The 22,229-nt window shown below is 37.5% G+C and overlaps 1 protein-coding gene across 1 annotated transcript in view; it reads left to right on the top strand.

The window, feature by feature from the left end:
• LOC123520981 (adhesion G protein-coupled receptor L3-like) overlaps positions 1-8,721 on the top strand; it is a 612,162-nt gene extending 603,441 nt beyond the window's left edge. The window contains exons 7-9 of the mRNA XM_045284068.1: positions 1,444-1,458; positions 3,675-4,475; positions 8,651-8,721. Of these exons, the coding sequence (XP_045140003.1) occupies positions 1,444-1,458; positions 3,675-4,475; positions 8,651-8,721 (887 nt within the window). The remainder of the gene's footprint in view (positions 1-1,443; positions 1,459-3,674; positions 4,476-8,650) is intronic.
• Positions 8,722-22,229: the final 13,508 nt, after the last annotated feature.

Raw genomic sequence — 22,229 nt, 5'->3', positions numbered from 1 at the left:
ATTTCATTATGATTTTTTTTATTTGTCAGTCTGCCACAAGTGTGTTTAAGATTCTTATCACAGCATGAGGTGCCTGTCTTAGATAAACTTTTCAGCTGATCGGGGTTGAGGCAAACACTACTGTAAGCATCGCAGTTGCCTGTCAAAGATTAATTGAGGATAATGGCAAATTATGACAGTTTCAAACAGAATCCTAGAAACACTGTTAAAAATAAAAGATTTGTGAAAGCACTGTGGTGAACCAGAACTACTATCCATTTGATTTTTTTACATAGAGAAGTGAGTGTGACTTTTACAAAAATTACGTAAGCATGGATATTTTCCTCAAATATAATTATCAAATGGGTACCTCTCCTTTGTCTCTTTTTGAAACTTTCTTAAATGTTTTTAAATCCCTTCATTCTGATTGCCTTAATTTTGCATCACTTGTGATCTCTGACTTTTAAACGTGCAGTGTGGCTCTATTTCTGACTCATTTTTTTTCTCTCATTGAACTCTAGACAAATTTTGTCTGATGAGACAAATGTTTGTAGGGCAGAGAAGGTATTATTTGATGAATTTGGTGAATAATTACAATATCTAGAAATCTGGAGGGACTCATTCCTGTGTTGATCAGTGCCTCAGGCACAATGACCATAAACAAAATGAGCTTCCTCTTTAGAATCTAGGTATCACGTAGGTGATTAATGATGTTTCTTTTCACAAAAGTACATAAGATTCAGTCAAGAATTTCAAATCTTACCAGAGCTGGAGGCTCATTATTAATATCCACCCTGTAATAACAGATTTTTATTTAAGACAGTCCCCTTCCATAATAATATAAAATATGGATGCATGGGAGAGTAGTTTTTCAAGGAGTCGGAATCTATTAGGTTAAGAGAATTTCCTCTAAATATGTAGCCTCATGAGATACTTTGTCATAAGACTGACAAGCTAGGGAAATTCTTAGGCTTTTCAAAATAAGATTGTGTATTCTGAGGTGATTAATTCTTGAGATGGGTGAAAAGCAAGACTAATTGCTATGTTAAATAGTGATATAAACGATCATGTTTAAAAAGGAAGACTAGCAAAACTATTTGAAAGATCGCAATACATTATTACTGACCTGCCTTTCAAGTGGAAATATTATTGTTCTTATTATGATATTTTGTTTTTCCTAAGCTTTTACTTTGAAATGGTATATTTAATCCTAATTCATTTTGCCTATTTTTTCTTTGTTTTTACTATATTGTAAAATTTACAATATGGTTACTTTATAAAATTAATTATATTAGAAAAATGGGCGCTTTGAAAACATACTATGTTCAATAAGACAAGTATGAGTGAAATACAATAGTATTTATTTTCTGTTTGGAAGAGGTGAATAAAAAGTGCCTGGCCAATACCGTACCATTAATCTATTCTCTTTTCTCCTTTCTCTCTTTACTTCTCTCTCTCCAATAGAAGTGGAACAAAAAGGTAATTAAATACCTTTCATAAATTATATACTATTTATAGGCTAAGTTATTTAACAGTTTAACATTTAGTTAAAATAATTTTGTTATTAATTCTTTTATGAAATTTTATTTACTACTGCTGCTCAACTTTGCTACACTTTCATCCACTGCCCAATGCTGATTTGGTCCTAAAACAGCTTAGTCGTATATCATCTTACAGTGTGTTTTCATTCCTCTCTATTCTTAGATGTCATCAAAATCTACTAGATGGTGGTACATAGCAATTACGTTGCACTTGTCTAATTTCTATACTAGATCAATTCCATTGTTCTGTAGTTTCCTTTATTCTTTTAATTTTTTAAAAGTGCTGTGCGGAGGGAGAATGACAGTTTTCTGTAAAACTCTTAACATAAATTAGTAACCAATGACTGATTGGCAATTTTATTATAAATTATATATAGGATTTTGACAACAGCAAATACCCACCCTTTATAATTAAAGAAATCATATTTTTAAACTTCTAAAATTTCATAAAACCATCACTATTGAATATAAATCAATTATTGTTCTCTGTTCTTTCTACGAAAATTTTAGCTGTTAACATTCTGCCCAAACCTTGTATTTTTTCAAAAAGGAAAACAGTATGAAATCTAATAATTAATTTTGATAGCCTCAAAAAATCTAGCTAAATTTCATCTTGTTTTGTTTTCCATTAAATCTATGCTTATTGTACCTATTAAAGAGCTAGTCATCAATGTGAGAGAACAATCCTGTAATTATTAAAATAGGGATCAATAGCCATATTCTTTGTGATTTTTTAAAAAAGTTTCAGGGCTGCTGTGAGTCAGAATTGACTCAATGGCATTTTTTTGTTTGTTTTCTTTTTTGTGCACTCAAAAATAATTTAAAATATACCTGTGAGTTATATGATTATTGTTCAGCATGTTTGTTTTTGAAAAAAAACAAAAACAAATCAGAGAAGTCTTTCTCATAGCAGGTTAATTGTAACGCTACATCCAAATCAAGCATATGGAGACAAAGAGTTTCAGGATCCAATTAGTTGGTGCAATTTGCACATTTTCCTTACTTCTTCCTTGAAAATTCACTAGTGTTCATTAATTCACTATTAGGATTTCTACCATGAATCTGTTTAATAGGATTCTTCTCAAACAAACACTGTAACTATGGATCCTTTTGTGTTTGTTTTCCCCTGTTTAACACCTACCAATCTCACTTGACATGAGTGCTTCAAAGACTACTCTTTGGGACACATTGCTTCTTAGCCCCTTCCTTGTAGATGAATCAGCTGCGTGTGCTTTGTTCCCATAACTCACATGCTGTGCTACTCAGTCTTTCTAAACCACATTGAATCAGGTGATTCTCACTCACATTCATTATGAAGTTTGAGCAGCAAAATAGTATAGCAAGTAATCTTGTTTTTTTATTCATTTATTTGTTTTTGTTAATGCTCTTCTCATGTAACAGTAAAAGATACATTTTTTTTTTGTAAGTCCCAATTCTACTGTATTTAACAGGACTTTTTTAACTGATTAAAATCTAGATCTTGGGCTCCTCTCTGTAACCTTTCACCTTTTCTTCTACCTTTGTTCTTCTTTCCTTTCCTTTTCTTCCTTTCTCTTTTCCCTCCAGTATCCATCCATCACTCATTTATAATCGTGTGGGTCGCATGCTCTGTGTGTGCTATACCAGCTTTGAGAAGATGATGGCTAGAAATTTTGGTGCCTTGTATTAAAGCGTTTTTCTTTCTTTTAAATACTATGGACTTTATATCATGATAACAATTGGATAACTAATTTCAGAAGAGTTGATATATATATAAAATTTGAAGTAAGATAGGCTATTCAGTGAATCAATGAAAACCTTTGTGTATCAGTATTTGTATTTGGTTTATGTATATAGAATACATAGTCATATGTCACATCTAGATACTTGTATCCAAAACATATAGCAACACATATTTGAAAATTTAAAGCACATAAAAACCATTACTCCCCCAAAGGCCAAATTTTAACAGGAACTTGAAGAAAAATGATATGCGATAAAGCCAAATGAATGTGAAAGCATATTTTATGTTCTCTGAAAAATGCAAGAATAGAACTTGCCAGTGGTGGGTATCTCTTATTAGAGTTGCATTCAATTAGTATATACAAATAAGAACATATCACAAAATATTAAAAACTAATATATTTATTATTTTAACTCTTCCCCTTCCAACAGTTTTTCTTTGTCCTGGACTACTAAAAGGAGTGTACCAGAGTGAACATTTGTTTGAGTCTGACCACCAATCTGGGGCATGGTGCAAAGACCCTCTTCAGGCCTCTGACAAGATTTACTATATGCCCTGGACCCCCTACAGGACTGATACGCTGACTGAGTACTCATCTAAGGATGACTTCATTGCTGGAAGACCAACTACAACCTACAAGCTCCCTCACAGGGTGGACGGCACAGGATTTGTAGTGTATGATGGAGCTCTGTTCTTCAACAAAGAACGCACCAGGAACATAGTAAAGTTTGATTTGCGGACTAGAATAAAGAGTGGGGAAGCTATCATAGCAAATGCCAATTACCATGATACCTCTCCTTACCGATGGGGAGGCAAATCTGACATAGACTTGGCAGTGGATGAGAACGGGCTATGGGTAATCTATGCAACAGAACAAAACAATGGTAAAATTGTCATTAGCCAATTGAACCCTTACACATTACGAATTGAAGGGACATGGGACACTGCATATGATAAAAGGTCAGCTTCCAACGCATTTATGATTTGTGGGATTCTGTATGTGGTCAAGTCTGTGTATGAGGATGATGACAATGAGGCCACGGGGAATAAGATTGACTACATCTATAACACCGACCAGAGTAAGGACAGCTTGGTGGATGTACCCTTTCCCAATTCCTACCAGTACATCGCAGCTGTGGATTACAACCCCAGGGACAACCTGCTCTATGTGTGGAACAACTACCACGTGGTGAAGTACTCCTTGGATTTTGGACCTCTGGATAGTAGACCTGGTAAGTGTAACCCTTAGTGGGACTGCAGAGGGAAAGATTGCTTATGCTCAGTAAGTATATTAAACACTTTTCTTATTTTATTTTATTTTTAAAAAATCAATTTATTGGGGCTCATACAATTCATCACAATACATAGATCAATTGTGTAAAGCACATCTATACATTTGTTGCCCTCATTATTCCCAAAATTCGCTTTCCTCTTGGGTTCCCGGAATCAGCTCATTTTCCTTTTTCCCCCTCCCCTTCCCATTCCCCTCCCCCTCCCCCATGAACCCTTGATAATTTATAAATTATTATTATATCTTATATTACACTGCCCGGCATCTCCCTTCACCTACCCCTCTGCTGCCCGTCCCCCAGAGAGGAGGTTATATGTAGCTCCCTGTGATCAATTCTCCCTTTCTACACCCCCCTTCCCTCCTGGTATCGCCACTGTCACCCCTGGTCCTGAGGGGTTCATCTGTCCTAGATTCCCTGCGTTTCCAATTCCCATCTGTACTGCTGTGCATCATCTGGTCTAACCAGGTCTGCAAGGCAGAATTGGGGTCCTGGTAGTTGGGGGGAGGAAGCGTTTAAGAACTAGAGGAAGGTTGTGGGTTTCATTATTGCTATACTGAACCCTAAGTGACTCATCTCCCCACTACCCCTCTGCAAGGTATGTCCAGTTGTCTAGAGATGGGCATTGGGTCCCCATCACGCGCCACCCTCATTGACGAGGATATGATTCCCCCCCCCCCCCCCCACCTTTGGTGTTTGAAACCTGGCCCCTTTGGCCCTTCATGATCACCCATGTTGGTGTGCTGCTTCCATGTGGGCTTTGTTGCTTCTGGGCTATATGGCCGCTTGTTTACTATGAGACTTACCTTATTGTTTTAAGACCATCCTGTGTATCTTTTCAGTAAAAAATGCTGCTGCTAACTTTTCGTAGCCATAAAAATGTATCAGTGCATGGAACTTATGCATTCTCTCTTGTATGGCTAGTCTCAATGTATTATTTTTTTGAAGAGCCAGTTAGGTCTTTGAATGGTGAAGTCCCCAAGACCCTGGTGGTTTTAGAGTTTCATCCTATTTAATTAACTGCGCAATGCCCTCAGACATGCTCGCTACTTTAAAACTATTGTAGGCTAAACTTGCTCTAGTGTTTCATGAGCCCCGCACCAATTCATTCAAACCACAGAGAGCGAATTTTGGGGATATTTTCAGTTTGGGTGTACATGTGTTTGGGTATATCTGATTGATATATGAGGGGGCTTCTAAAAGTTCATAGGACATGGTTATCATTTTTAAATTCCATTCATTAATTTTTGAAGCACCATTGACTTTAGAAAAATGTACATAATTGGTTAGCACAAGGAAAAGAATGCATATTTCTTATTATAACCAATGAAAATTCAAAGCTCATGTTTTGAGTAAACTTGACATCATCATAAATTTTTAATTTTATAGCAGAATTAGAACTTCTTCCTGAAGGATATAGGCTTTTATTTTAAAGTTATTTGATTATTTCTCCCCACTACCACAACTGAGCAAAAAAAATTCTATTTTAAATTTGAACTGTTTTAGCTAGCTTTATAGCAGTGATTCAAGGTAAAGTATTATGGAAATCTAAATACAGGTGTTTAAATCATGCTAATGATATTGCAATTCAGTTATAGTTAGTTGCTTATGTACCTGCAAACATTGTTCGGATCATGCTTCCATTATCATGTCGTTCTAAGTGAGTTTCAAAATATACAGATATTTTATTTAACTAGAGTCTAAATCTCTTATGGCCAAGGAATTTGCAGTACCTACCTTTTATTCCCTATATGTTTTAAAGTTTAATGCCATACATTTCATGTATCATATAATTAATCATTCTCTTGTATTAAAGATAGTTGTACAATCATCTCCACAATGTTAGAACATGCACTTCTCTCTTATGCTCATTGTCATCAGCTCTCCAGCTCTCCCCGACTTTCCTCATGCTTACTGTATCTTTGTAACCAGACCATTATTTCCGCCCTTCCCCATACTCGTGTAATAACTATTGTAAATGAAGGTTTGGTAATGTCATAGATGAATGAATGACTTTCCGTTTCTTAGGCTGATGACAAATTAGTTGGCATTCTCAGTAATCCCTAAGAGGACTCAGTGAGACTGACAGCTGTATTTTCATGGCTGGCAATGCTGATGAAATATGATGAATTGACTTTCATAGAGGGGAAAACTTAAATTTGCTATAGCAACATAAATAATATCTCTTTATTAAGTTCTCAAAAATATCTCCTAGACCAAATGGAATCTGTTGCTCACCTCTGTACAGGTAAGGCTTTTCATCACAAATTGCCCTTCAATTGAAAACCCGGGTGAGAAGGGTTTATTTGATATATTATACATAGACATTTCTTTTGTAGTGGTGAACTTTTGTATACCTAGCTCTTAACCTTTTTGCCTTTTACTTAGAATGTAGGGTAACTTCTCACTGCCTCAAAAGAAATAATAAATAATAATTATCCATTTTGGAGGAGTAAGCTGTGAAGAATTAGCACCAGGATCTTTCCCTTATTGTTGTATTGAAAAGTGTGTGCTGTGTTTTTTGTCTATAACAATTAATAGGTTAAAGTGTATTACTTTTCAGGCCTTGGACTGTTAGAGCAGAACAAACATTTGTTCCATCTTTACAAATTATCCTTCAATAATGAGATACTATATAGTTCCATGTACTTAGAGGCCTATTTAAAAAAATATTCTAGCAATAAATATAATACACACATTCATGATGGGAGAAATATTTAATTGTATATGTAAGATACATTATACCATTGATTTAATTTATTTTTTAATTTATAGGAGTGAAAAAATGGGACATCTTGTCCACATATTCCAGTTTTCAAACATTAAATAAAATATCACATGTCAAAAACTGAGACATAGTAAGAAATAACTTTCTGAAACAAATTAATAACTAGCTAAGGAATTCCATGGTGTGTGTGTGTGTGTGTGTGTATGTGTGTTTACAACAATGAGAATGAAAACCTTCTCTGTTTTGCAAGTAGTAAGATTTCACCTGCATTCAATTTGTGAATATAATTTCAAATAAAAGTGCAATTTTTCATGCATGGATACTCAAATTAAAAAGCCAGAACTTTGGCATGAAATTACTGAAATTTAGAGGTGGAAAGAGTAAGTGCAGAAGTAAATTTTACGCATGGTTTGTGTGGATAGGAGAATTTCAATTAGCATTAATGGGGGCTGTTCATCTTTCTCCACACAAAACCGTTTCATCTAGGTGTTTTTCCCTGGCAAAGTACAATGACATTTCTCAAAAAGTTGCCTTTTGTAAATTCTTACTGCCATTTTATTATGAGTCTTCCTTCATAACTGACAAAAACCCTCAACTTATAAATATGCTTTGAACAGATAGATTCATCTTAATTCTGTAGATCCAAAGTACATTTACTATTGCCATCTGTGCCTGTGAATTTTATTCTCATTTTTACTGTGTTCTTATTAATGCAAATTCACAATTTGAAAGTTTTTAAGTAAAGGGATATCTCTGTTTTTTACACCTGCTATCTATAACTATTCCGTGTATCAGAAGATGGAAGGAGCTGATATTCTTATCTTGAGTACATAAGAATTCCCTGGTGGAAGGTAAACACGGGTTAGAAACAGTCATTCAGTTGATTCTGATACCCAGCCATGAGTCACAGACTGGAAAACACCACAAGTCTTTCTTGGCTGTAATATTTATGGAAGCAGATCACCAAGCCTTTCTTCAATAGCACTACTGAACAGGTTCTAACCTGTAGCCTGGTGTTTTATGGTGGGCAAATTACTCAGCCCCTTTACGTGAACTATAAAGTGAAAGAGAAAATACTTCCATCAAGAGATTAATATTAGGTTTACATGAGCTAATGTGCTTACCACAATGACTGGTATATTGTTGTTTTAGTCACCAGTAGGCATAACACAGTAGCACATTCTAAAACAGGGACCTAAGGCATCCTGATCAAAAGTCACACATTTATTTCCTGCAAAGATGCTTTAAACCATTTAGCTCCTGGTCCTAGTCAGCAGCAGTTCATGAACCATGCCCATCTCCAAACTTGTTTATCACATCTTATGAAATGTTTATCTTAGGTTACTTGTATCTCAGTTGCGTTACATTTGTCTTTGCATTTCTTTCACAGGAAACTTTGAAGATGTTACAATCTGTGACACTGGTTTTTTCAGCATTGTTAACCTAAATATATTAATTTAACCCATTTTCTAAAGTATTTCAAATGTTCATTTTAAATTAGCAGAGAAACCTCTGCTTTTAAGTTTTTGTTTTGCTAACAAAGTTTTAAAAATTTAAATGCAGTTTTTGTTTTTCTCAAAAAACATTTTTTCCAGAACACTGTTTGCTCATCATTTAGTCTGAGTTATATTCAATTCTAATTTGCCATCCTTTTAAAAAATTTCGCTTTCAAGCATAATATTTGTGGTACAGTGACTCAGGACTACTTTTAATACTGCTGTTTAGGCTTTATATAGCTATTTGTATTTATAAATTTCTTAGAAAACAATAATAATTACAGTGCAGGCACTATTATGGAACAGTTTATTATGAGTCTGAACTGACTCGTAGCACCTAACCATGACAATTAGCTAATTTCTACTTGGATCTAAAGGCAGTCCTTCAAACAGAATAAGGTTAAATGCTTGGTTTAAAATGGACAAGGCATGTGTGAGGGCTGCATCCTTTCCCCATGCTTATTCAATCCGTGTACTGAGCAAACCACTGAGAGGGTGGACTCTATGCAGAGTGAGTGGTGTTAAGAATGGAGAAGGAATCATCCATACTGACGCAGGAACCGGCAGCACTTCATTCTGTTTATATCGGGTCACTATGTGACAGAACCGCTCAATAGCACCTAACAAGAGCATAACAGATACATAACAAGAACACAGCAAGGATTGCCACGTGAGCAATGAATGTCATGGAATTAATTGTGTGTGGATTGTTGAGTCAGGAAATAATTTGTTTTATAAACTGTCACCCTAAACATAATGAAACATGTTTTTAATTAAAGAAAAGAAAATGGAAATATTTACAATTGGATCAATAAATAATATCATGAAAGATCAACAATCAGTATCCATGGAAGCAGCAATCAAGAAATCAAATGATATACTGCATTCGACCAAGCTGCAGCAGCACACCTCCCTAAAGTTCTAACAAGGAACGTTGTCACTTTGATGACTAAGATGCACCTGACCCAAGTCATGTTATGTTTTTGTTGCCTTGTACACATAAAAAAAAAGGGAGACAATGAAACAACGATAATGCAAAATAAGATTCACTGGAATTCTCATGTTACTAAAGAATATTGAATTGGCTTCCAGAAGAAGAAACAAATATGTCTTAGAAAAATAAGATCAGAATTCTCTTTGGAAGAAACTAGCCCTGCCATCACCATTAGTTAGACACTGATTCACCTTTATCCTGTTGATACTGTTTCCATTGTTTTTAGAAAGCCCATAGAAAGCATGCCTAAAAATAATAATCTAATACTTAGGATATGAGGGGAATGAGACTTAGTCTTTCAATTTGTTTTATTAAGATCACATGTATTCCCAAGAATCATAAAAAAGAACAGGCTTTAGGATCAATTGTATCAATTCATCACACATGGCCTCCTCTACCCTAAATCTAAAAGAACTAGATTGTACCTAGCGACCAGTACCAAATGCTCTGATCTGTCATCGTAGATGGATCCTGGAAAAAAAGGGAGAAGTTGATGAACACAACTTGAAATTCTCAAACAAGATAGACTACTGGACCCATTCAGACTGGAGAAACCATGAGACTATTGTCCTGAGATGCCATTTACACCGTGGTCCAAAACTACCCCCTGAGATCAACTCTTATTAATTGTCTCAGCTTAAAAAATAAGGAATCCCCCTCTCTTTGCCTTATCTGCTTTGGGAATGCAGACTATTCTCAGTACTTGACTTGGACCATCAACATTCCATAAATACTCGACAATTCCCTGAAGGGGTGCACAGCTATTGTGAATGGCCCCAGAAGAGCCCTGCAGAGGGACTTCAGTCTCATCAATGAGAACTCAGTCTCCTTGGAAAGAAAAAAGAGAAGAGGCTTTGAGTTGACAAATGATGGAAAAGTAGACCGAAACTGGCTACAGTCCGCCCAATCTGTAGTCCTCTACAGAACATGATCAAGAATGTTACACTGGGCTTCCATACAAGATGAGTTCTGTTTACTTCCCAGTCAAGGTAATTATTGAGTAGAACGTATCTCCTGTTGAAATTATAACTTCTTGAGTGCAAAATGCATCAGGAGGTTTCAAATGAGGACAGGTATTGCTTGTCCTGTGTCTCAAACCCAGGACGATTAGTTGATTCTTGTAGGAAACAACACTGACCATGAAACAGTGAAAAACAAGGATTTCTGAAAATTTGGGCATGACCTCTATGTGTCTGTGAAAGGAGAAGGCCAGCGGGCATCATCCACAGGCTAGATGATTCTTTAGACCTGTCTGTGATGCTGCGGTGCAGTAGGATCTATCTCATGAAAAATACGATGATCTCACGCTGACCCTTGCACTATGAATAACCTTACCTGTGTGAGAGCAAGAGCACAGTGCTTGCTCTAAAGCATAGGAGAAACGCGGGGAGGAGGGTGGATGGCAGAGAATTTGAGTTCATGGGAATCAAACAACTAGAAGAGAAATAATGAGAATATTGACACAATTTGAAAATTGTTATCAATATCACTGAGCACTATTCTGAAATAATAGAAATATGCTGAGCTGTGTGTACTTTCAACAAAACAACAAACTCAACGTATTTTTTAATTAATGTGAAACTGGAATGAATTAATATGGGTTAAATGTTATGAGGCTCCTCAGTGGCACGTGATTATGCACTTACTGCTAACCAGAAGACTGCTAGCTGAGACCCATTAATTGCTATATGAGAAAACAATGTTCCAGGCTCCGGCCCTACAGATTACTGCTTGGAAACTATAGGTAGCAGTTTTATGACATGTCCTGTATGCTCCCTCTGAATCAGAATGGACTCTACTGCCCCAAATTGCAATGCGGTTAAGAATGATGCAGGGTACATAGCAAGCACTCAACATATATTTGCTCTTTTTCTTTAAAAACGGGGGAAAGAGCCGAGTCCTCAGATAGTTATTTTCACTATTTGTTACATCCTTTAAAACATCAGGGTTTTATAAAATCACTCCAGTCAATTTTCCATCCAACACCTTTCTGCCCCTCACTCATGTGTGCATGCGCTCTTGTATGTACACACACACACACACACACACACACACACACACACACACACACACGAGTCTCAGATATTGGAATGAGCTGAGCCTTGGTGGTGTCTTGTTTACATGTTGGGCTGCTAACTGCAAGGTCAGCGGTTCAAAGTCATCAGCCACTCTGTGGAGAGTGATGCCGTTTCTGCTCTCATAAATAGTCAGTCTCAGCAAGCCTCGGGGGAATTTTGACGGGGGAATATACTGCAGCATCCCTGCAAGTCAGAATCAACTGGATGGTGGTGAGTTTGGTTCAGTTTGAGTCGATGGCAACCTTAAGAAATTTTACAGCATAATGGCCATAGTGTTGAAGTGGAATTATGCTCCATAGGGTTTTGAATGGGTGATTGATGGAATTTTTTTCTGAGTGCCACCTCATGAACTTGAATAGCCAACCTTGTGATTAAAGCTTGAGCATGTTAACAGTTTGCACCACCCAGGGACTCGCAAGGACATTTAGTAGGTGTTAAAGAGAAGTGTCAAAGCGTATTAACACCCAACTGAAGCTTTCTTTCTGAAATAATCAGCAGAAATGAGAGTCCGTAGAGGAGTGTGATACAGAAAGCAACGGGTGGTTGTTTGAAGAATCTTATGTTAATATCATATTCTTATAGATTTTTTATTGATAAGGATTTTTGTCAACATTATATGCCTACGTGCTAAAAATTCTTTCAAAATACCATTTCCCTAAAGAAAAAGATTCAGCGTTGGGCACCTGTATCTAAAATGTTTGTATGCAAGGGGACCTAATTATAAAGCAAACTTGAAAATGCTCCCCCTGTTTAGTTGGGATAGATTTATAGCCATCACACTTTTTTTTTTCAAATGTATTTATAACTGAGCTTATTTTGTATCTTATAAAAATATAAATTTTACATTTATCATGAACCTTTACTGAACATCTTTTGTAGATACACATTGAAAATGTCCAAATAATAGCATTGCAAAGTTTGAGTAAGTCTGAATTTGCCATCATGAGTGTGTGCGTGTGTGTGTGTGTGTGTGTGTGTGTGTGTGTGTGTGTATACTCATTTTGTGGTTGAAGTGTGGATGAATCACTTGCCATTAGATATTAATAGTTACTGGTGTTGACTGACTTTCACTCTTAACTAATCTTTCACTCAGATCATCGTGTGTCAATTCATCCTTAGCCAAAAAAAAATAGAAGAGTTTCTTTAATATTTGTAATTTATTTCTAAATTATCTGTGTTCTCCTGATTGACAAGAGGAACTCATATGTGCAAGAAAGATCTTTATGTCAAGAAGTAATTATACATCAAGAAAACATCCAAGCCCAGTCCAACATAAGTCCCTATGTCTGATGTTAGTCCGTAAGTCCCTGTTCAGACTCACACAGCTACATGCAACAATGCAGGCTGGTGAATGCAGTCTTGTGGATCCAAGGTCTGTGGAAACGTGGGAGGGCTCCAGCAACTTCAGGGTCTGTGGCAGAGAGAGGGCAAGCTTCCTAGGGGCTTCCTTATGAGAAGCCCACCCCCAAGGAGGCACTGCCGGGCTGTGTATGTAACCAGATTGGCAGATTGCGTACCATCCGTACACTTTTATACATCCTCGGGTTGTCATAACTTATCTAACGATCACACTATCCACAGGAAAATCTGACATTTCCTTGTCAAGCATACAAATGCTTTCCAGTATTTCCTCAAGGAGGAAAACAAACAAACAGAGGCAGCACGTGCAGGATGACAGTGAATGGAACAGTTAGTGAAGCCAAGATCCATTTTCTAAATGAGTATCTCTAATTTAAGAATTTTAAAAATCCATTGGTGGAAATGTATTGAAATACAGCAAGCAATCAAACTAGTAATGGAATGATACAGACATGTAGGTACTGTCTTGCATCTGGTCTTCTGCTTCCCAAATAATGTCCACAACGTTCTTGAAGTTATGTAAACGTAACCATGCTTGTGCATCAGATATTGAAAAAGAAGCCCCTGGCCACCAAGTCCATTCCAACTCCCAGCAGCCCTCTAGGACAGATCAAAACTGCCCTGTCGGAGCAGAAAGCTTTCTCCCCCTTGGTGGCCCGTGGGTGCCAACTGCCGATGTTGTGGCTCATAGCCCAAGGAATATTCCGCTGTGCCTTCGTGCTGCTTGTGCATAAAATAGTGTAATCTAAAACAACAAACAAAAGCCTACACATAATAGTTTAACCATGGAGGTAAGGTGAACCGTCTGTCCTTATAATATGCTAATTAAGTGCATTCTTCTCTCTAATAAAAGCTGTGGCTATGTAGTGATGAATAAGAACTTTAAACACACATGACACCTCGTTAAAATGTAATTTTCACATCATATATCCAAGCCCTTAACTTTGACAGCTGAGTAATGTGAGTGCTGGGCAGAGAATCTTGAACATTTTGAAACTGTCACGTGTTTACTAGGTAGCTGAATATGCTTCCTTCGCGGTTTAGTTACAAATGATGCACCCTAGTCAGAAAGCGGAGCCAGAAAGGAGTGGGGTCTTAAATCAAACTGGTCCTCAGCCTGTGGGTTATGATGGCTTTGCCGTTCCACTTGAGATGCCACATTGTCTCTGAAGTTCAATTTGCATCTCTCTCAGTTGCTGGGCTGAACTTTGCAAAAGGAATATACAGCCAGCTACTTGTGGCTGTATTCCGCTCTGTCTGCATTTGTATGCTTCAGCTGTTTGCTGGTCTATTGAGGAGCCTCCTTCCCTCTCCACGGCTTCTTCATTGCCTCCCGTGACAGCTGCTGCCTGAAGGACATTGCTGCCGGTGATTTTTTCCAGGAGCACGGCGAAAATTTCCAGTAGCTGTTCCATTGCCTCTGAACTTCAGCTGGATGCTCTCTTATATTTGTTTTATTTTACCTTTCCTCTGTTTTTTCTTGCTTCGTAATTAAGAGTTAAACATTTCCGCAATGGCATCCTCTGCTTTTCCAAATCATCGTCCTTTGAAAGCAAACCTGGGCCTGACTCTGGACAGCAGGGCCCCGCTTTTGACGTGAGTCTGACATCTCGGTGACTGTCCTCATAATGAGATAAGACACCAAGATAATGTTAACCAAATGCTCCCTACTTATCAATGTCTTTAGACAGAAGAATGTCTCCTGATACATGTGTCATGATTGGAAAAGTACGTAATCAAAATCATTTCTATATGTAATGCAGGCCTCACACTCGAGACCTATTGGGGAATAAGCTTCCCACTCTCACCAGCTGTTCTTTCGGGAGCCCTTCCTCCGCTCATTAGCATGTCCACCAGAGGGCAGACAGGTGGAACAGAAATAGTTTTGTTGCTCCTTAATAGCACATGATAGCAGAGTTGGCAGTGGTGGCTACAGTGAAATTTCAGAATATCTTGAGCTTCCAACTTAGAATTCTGTACTTTTACCCGCATTAGCACACATAAGTGAGGCTTGAATATTATGCACTTCCTGTTCAGTAGGAATCACCAAGTTTGATATTTACTTTATTCTGTTTTGAGTGGTGTGTAAATAGAATAGGGTTGACAAACAATAGTATGAGCTTAAAAACTCACACACAAATAGTTCCCTCATAATTATTTTTCCACTCAATTCTCATTCTCTCACTCACTGCCCTGGAGTCAGTGCTGACTGACTGTAGGTTTCTAAGATGGTAACTGTTTACAGGAGTAGAAAGCCCAGCCTTTCTCCCTTGAAACTGCTGGTGGTTTTGAACCGCTGATCCTGCAGATAGCCCAACGCATAAGCACTGCGCCACCAGGCCTCAATTCATAATCATTAATGAACTAATAATTCAAAATATATAACTAACAAGTAAAATCTGTTTTACTGTACAATTTTAGATTTATAGCTAAAGCCATCGCTTTCACTGATCCCACTGAAAATACAACTTGTCCTGTTTCCATAGGGAATTCCATATGACTGAGGTATTTAAACAATAAACTTGGATTTATCTTTCAATAAACCTATCAAAATATATAAATAATGGTGAGGTATTGGGCATTAATTGACTTAATGTATTTTCTCATTATCATTTCTAATACTAGTTTTTTTGCCTTTGTGTTTAATGAGAAATGTCTTTGAAGATACTTTTGTCGTTATATATAAAAGAAAACACTTCAGTAAAATGCACCTCTAGGAAAAAAATATAAAATAATCTGATGTTTTTCAACATACTCCATATTTTAATCTTAACATTTAAAAGATTGCCTTAGGGTATACATATTGATATACTCTAGTCTAGAGAAACTGGACACAGTTGTACTTCTTAGAGAAGTTATGGTTCTGTATTACTCTATAAGCAAAAAACTTAAAATTCACCGCCATCCAGTCAGTTCCAGTTCATAATGACGTTGTCCAGCAAAGCAGAACTGCCCTTCGGGGCGTCTCAGGCTGTAAGTCTCTGCTGGAACAAAAGCCTCATCTTCCTCCCATGGAGTCGGGTGGGTTGGAACCACTGATGGACATATTTCCCACTGCGCCGCCAGGGCTCCTCAGTCATTCCAAAGTGTGTGGGAAGAGTTATTGATAAAAAAGCTGAAAAGTGGAACAGGAAGAATTAAGAAAAAGCTAAAGATGAAAAGTGGAATTTGGAATTTGGACATAAACCCAGACCTGCTCTAGGAAACAGAAGCAGAATACTGAAATTGAACTTAAATCAAAGCCTGGGTGATTCATTGGTTGATTAGATTACTATTTTTTTTTTTATTTAAGAAGTATATTTATAAGGCTAACTGAGAACAAAGATCATGCTCTTTTTCCTTTGTGGTTACAAGAACCAGTAACACAGACATGGATTCTACTCCCCTCATGAGGGACAGTTCAGGGAAAACAAAGTTGAAAAGGAATATTACTTACTATTTATTGAATATTTTCTCCATCTTCTCTGTCCATCTTTATGGGTTCATGTCAAATTTATATTTTCAGATACAATCCTAAAACTAATGATGCAGAAGAAGGACCGTCGTCATTTCCAGAGAAAGAAGTTGAGGACCCTGGTGTCAAGTAGCTCAGATACCACCTACATAGTCTCTAGCTGCAGTTTAGATCCGAGTCTGTCTGACTTTTGCATTTGTGGACCTCAACCAGCCCACAGCTAGGGAGAAATGCTAGAAGACAATACACATATGTACAAGCATTTAAATCAAAGCAAGTAAGCTGAAGTAGCAAGTGCTAGACAGCAAAGGCTCACCAAACTTCAGTAGGGAAAGCAAACAGTAACTAGAGTATTAGAGTACTCCCCACCTCCCACAAAATTGTGGTAGGCCTGTAGGTCCTAGGACCTTTAAAAACAACCATGATGAGTTACAGGTTATTAAATCCGGGTTATAAGTGAGGAAATGGAGGTCCGATGATATAAATCCACCAGCTCAAATAAACCAAGTTTTGATTGATGTTGTATTCCAAAGAAGTAAAGAAATTCAGACTAATTTGACCTGAATCATGAAGTAGAAACACTATATGTTTAAAATAAGATATATAGGTACATACACACTTATATAATGCAAGCATAACAATGTACATTATACAGTGACATGGAGGCTGTGGGTCTGTCTGTGTGTTTAAGTTCTTGACAATGCTTGGAGAAGTACAGATTTGATTACAGGAGGATTGGGAAGATCAGGGAAGAAGCTTTGCTGATGCTCTGGACAATTTGAAGGACATTAGAGATTTAGGGGACTGGATTTTTTCCTATATTTAATTGTACTTCACCTATATTATTTTTATGTTATTGATTCAGTTATATTGCTAGAAGTATTCTCATACTTATTATCCATGAGCAAGATGGGGAAACTCACACACACACACACACACACACACACACACACACTAGAATGAAGAAAGGAAAGGAATTGAAGTGGAGAGAAATAAAGGGAAAAATACATTTCATATTCTAGAAAATAAGTGAATAATGAAAGTGTTTTCTGTGTTGAGAAAGAAATGAGAGACCATGCATGTTTATTTTCATATTTAATAAGCTATATCCCACAATCTTATCTCAAGCAACCCTCTGCCATTGAGTTGATTGGGATTCATAGCAGCCCTACCTGGGTCCTGAGCCTGTGCATTGTCAAGGAAGCAGAGAGCTGCCTCATTCTCCTGAGGAGCAGCTAGTGGGCTTCAACAGCCGGGTCTGCAGTTAGCAGCTTAAGGCCTCCTTCAGCCTTGATAGTTAGAGATAAACTAAGGCCAGGGTGGGGAATGTTTCTATATTTCTGATTGGAATGCAAGTTTATATAACCCCTTGGGAGAGCAATTTGGAATACCTAGTAAAATCACTTCTAGATTTCCTCCATGGAGAAACTCTAATATTGTATTGAAAAGGACTTGCACAAGGCTATTAATTATAGGCATGTTTAACATAATATAAAAATGGAATAATCCAAAATACCTCAATAACTGAAAGGATATAGGGGGTACGGGAAGAAAGAAAGAGCACCATTCGTGTACACTTACACACAGGTGCACACATTGGCACACATACTGAGGGCTGGACAGAGGTATTGTACCGTGACTGCATGGACACAAGACCTGGTCAGCCACTATGAAGGGGAGAAGGAACCATATGTAACCAGTTACTCTTTAGAAAGAAATATGCTAAAGCAAGTATTTGTACTAATAAGTGATAAAGAAGAAAAGACCTTCTTCTTAAATTCCCCCTTTGCATGAAATATGAGTATATTCTATTTGGCCTCACCTGTGTTTCCTGGTTCTACGCTTAATTAGTGAATGTTCTTAGCTGTCTTTAATAACTCATAGAAACTAAGATGATAACTTTCCAAAGCACCACAAAACTTATACTCCTGTAGCTTTCTACTAAATCATTAAATTCTTATTAACATAAACCTCCTTCTGTTTAAAGAAGAAATTTCCATTCTGAAAGTTTAATTGATTAATTGTTCCTCCCTTTATGACTTTGTTTCAGTCATTATGCATATTAAATAGTTCTTGAAAATTTAATTGCCTGAAATTGTGTGGGGGTTGTATCACATTTTCTCAATTTGCCCAGGTTCAAATACACTCACTTGTCAGATATTTTAGATTTCCGTAACAGCTTTTAGTATAATTTTAAGTGTTTTTAAGAATATGGCAAAGTACATCCTTGGAGGAAGAGGAATACTAACTTGGTGAGTTAAGGTCCGGATATAAGATTTTGAAAATCAAGGTATAGGTTTAAGGGCTCGTTTTTTAAAATCACTTTATTAGGGGCTCATACAACTCTTATCACAATCCATACACACATCAATTGTGTAAAGCGCATTTGTACATTCATTGCCCTCATCATTCTCAAAACATTTCCTCTCCACTTAAACCCCCGGCATTAGGTCCTCATTTTCCCCTCCCTCCCTGCTCACCCTTCCCTCATAAGCCCTTGATAGTTTATAAATTGTTATTTTGTCATATCTTGCCCTGTCCGATGTCTCCCTTCACCCACTTTTCTGTTGTCCGTCCCCCTGGGAGGAGGTCACATATAGTTCTTTGTAACCAGTTCCCTCTTTCCTACCCACTCTCCCTCTACCCTCCCTGTTTCGCCACTGATCCTGTAGGGCTCATCTTCCCTGGAGTCCCTGTATTTTCAGTTCCTATCTGTACCAGTGTACATCCTCTGGTCTAGCCAGACTTGCAAGGTCAAATTCGAGTCATTGTAGCGGGAGCGAGGAGGAAATATTTAGGAGCTAGAGGAAAGTTGTATTTTTCATCATTGTTACATCGCACCCTGACTGGCTCATCTCCTCCCGGAGACCCCTCTTCAAGGGGATCTCCGGTGGTAAGGGCTCATTTTTATAAGCATTGAGAATCTAAAAGCTTCTACACTGAAGAGCTATCGAGAAGTATCTGTTTATATATGAATGTAGGAGGAGAATTTTAGCTATCTGGTTTATTTAAATAAGCAAGTTAGAAGAGGTTTGTGCAATAAAGTATTGTACTACACGGTATAATTTACATAAGTAATTGAATATGAAAAATTAAAAGGGGGTTGTAAAAATTCATGGTTTTGATTTGGGATGCTAACTGCAAGGTCCCACTTCAAAACCACTAGCTGCTGTGCCAGAGAAAGACAGAGTTCTCCACTCCTGCAAAGAGTCACTGAAGATAAAGGGGGCTACAGCACAGTGTGGTGAAGAAAGCAGATGGTGCTCTGCTAACAATTGGAATCGTTTCTGGAGTCTTAAAGGCTTGCAGTCAAACAAGCAGTCATCGAAGTGAAGCGTCAACTAAGTCCACATTAGGCAAGTTGAGAAGCGCTGCAACCCAAACCATGGAATTTTGATCGTCTTATATGCATTTGTGTGTGTGTGGAAGTTAGACATTGAATAAGAAAAATAGAGTAAAAATCAAACAATTTGAAGTATGGTGCTGGCAAAGAATATTGAAAGCCAAAACAACCAAAACAACAATGTGAGGGGCTGGTGCTGGAGGGGTCAGTGTTTTGTCCTGTTGACTATGAGTCCCTATGAGTCCTGTTGACTATGGATCACTAGGAGGGGGAACTGACTGGGCTGCAGATAACAACAGCAACAACAACAACAACAACAACAACAACAATAAGTCTACCGCATGGCCCCAAGGCAAATTCTTTCAAATGCCAATTCTGTGTTTCATCTATAATAGTGTCAGAAATTCTGGGGTACAATGAAAGAATCTGTTCTTAATTAAGTCTGAAAATTACAGCAGAGATCATAATCCCTCTTTATTCTTAAATATATCATTTATTCATTTCCTCTACCTTTGATGCACATGCATAGCAATGCAAAGAGAGAGAGTAGATCCGCCTCTGAGGGTTTCCAAGTGTGTAACTCTTTACAGGAGTCAAAAGTCCAGACTTTCTCTAGCAGAGAGGCTAGTGGTTTTGAACTTTGGACCTTGCAGTTAGCAGCACAACGCATAGCCTCCATGTCACCAGGACTCCTAACATATAAAGTGTAATCAGAACATTAAGCTGTTTTCCTGTGGCTTATTTTTATTACTTAGCATTAACCAGGCATCGCCCAATCCCATATCTCACGATAAGTACAAGTGGGCAATGTAAACAGGAATCACACTAAAATTCAGATTTCCTGCCTCTTTCCCACTACATAAAACCATATTGATTTGATATGTGAAGTGAGGACATGAGTATGGTTCTGAATTTAGAAACTATTCACTACCTTAAATCCCTAAAGTTTAAAGAATTCATAGTTCAGTACAATATAGTTCTCATTCATTATGAATCTGTGGAGTCATATGTGCCCAGCCCTTTTTCATGCTTTGTCTGTTCTGGCCACGAAGTGCATCACTTTGCTGTATTAATTGGCCCTGTTTTGTATCCTGACAGAATGACTACCTAGATGTTTGACAGAGAAGAACAACAGCCTGTACAAGATGGGCAGCTCTGTCTCAGTCTTCCCCTGGCCAAGCAGGAATAGCTGGATAAATTAACTCATTAGGAAGAGCAATGAGACTCTAAGCAGGCATGCAGTGCTTTGCAACTGCCCATGGACTGTTGATGAGTTTATAAAAAAGAAAACAAAAATGGGCAGGAAGACAAATTACACCTATTACTGTAGTTGAACAAATGCTACAACCAATAAAAGCCCATCTCCTCACCAGGGGCAATATCTCAAATTTCATAATCTAGTTGAAGGCAAAGATATTTCCTATCTTGAGGAATAGGTATAACTCAGAATTTTGCGTGTACGTTTTTCATTCGTCCGAGTGTATCAGCACATGGAATCCAACACGTGATGCTGGATCCCCTCTTCTGTTTCCCTGATGTTTCCTTAGCATGGATAGTTTTGACACGCTGGATTGCTGCTTCGAGTCCAGCCACTCTTTGTGTCTCCGTTAGTTTATTTCGACTCGTCATGGCCAGCCTGAACAGCACTCAGCATTGCCAGCAGAGAGCTGAGTGAATGTAGAAACCATACTCATCTTCAATCAGGCCTCTGGGTGACCTTTGTTTGCTTCATCCCCCTAACTCCCCTTACTTCTCTCTCTTCTTCCAGCAACGTTCAGGGTCTTTGACCCAGTAAAACAACAAAATTGAAAGGTTCATATGCAAATCTTTTGATTCAATAGTCCATATTGGGATCTGGTAGAAATGATTCTAAAAATATATCTTATTTTTTTCCTTTAAAAATATGTTATTGTGTTTATGGTGAAGGTGTACACACCAGTTTAAAAAGCTGTTTAATAACTCCTACATCATTTAGTGATAGCACGCACATTTTTCACAATATGTGAATATTCTTAATATGTCTGATCTGGTTGTTCCATTTCCACTAATCTAGTCTCCTAGCCCCCCCTACATTCTAACTTTTGTTTTAAAATAATTGTTGACTGTTTGGTCCCATAAAGAGTTGGGTTTTTTTTTTAATTATTTGGCTTCATAGAGTCCTCACGGGTGATCATTTTATTTTATGAGCCAATCTGTCATTTTTTAGCTAAAAGGAGTTTATTTTCAAAGTTTAAAGAGTATCTCA

This window comes from Echinops telfairi, unplaced genomic scaffold (assembly GCF_000313985.2).
Source record: "Echinops telfairi isolate 266 unplaced genomic scaffold, ASM31398v2 ScPeMD7_7468;HRSCAF=8506_0, whole genome shotgun sequence".
In the NCBI taxonomy this organism is placed as follows: Eukaryota; Metazoa; Chordata; class Mammalia; order Afrosoricida; family Tenrecidae; genus Echinops; species Echinops telfairi.
Note: the sequence above shows the minus strand (reverse complement) of the source record. Positions and strands in the feature narration are given on the sequence as shown.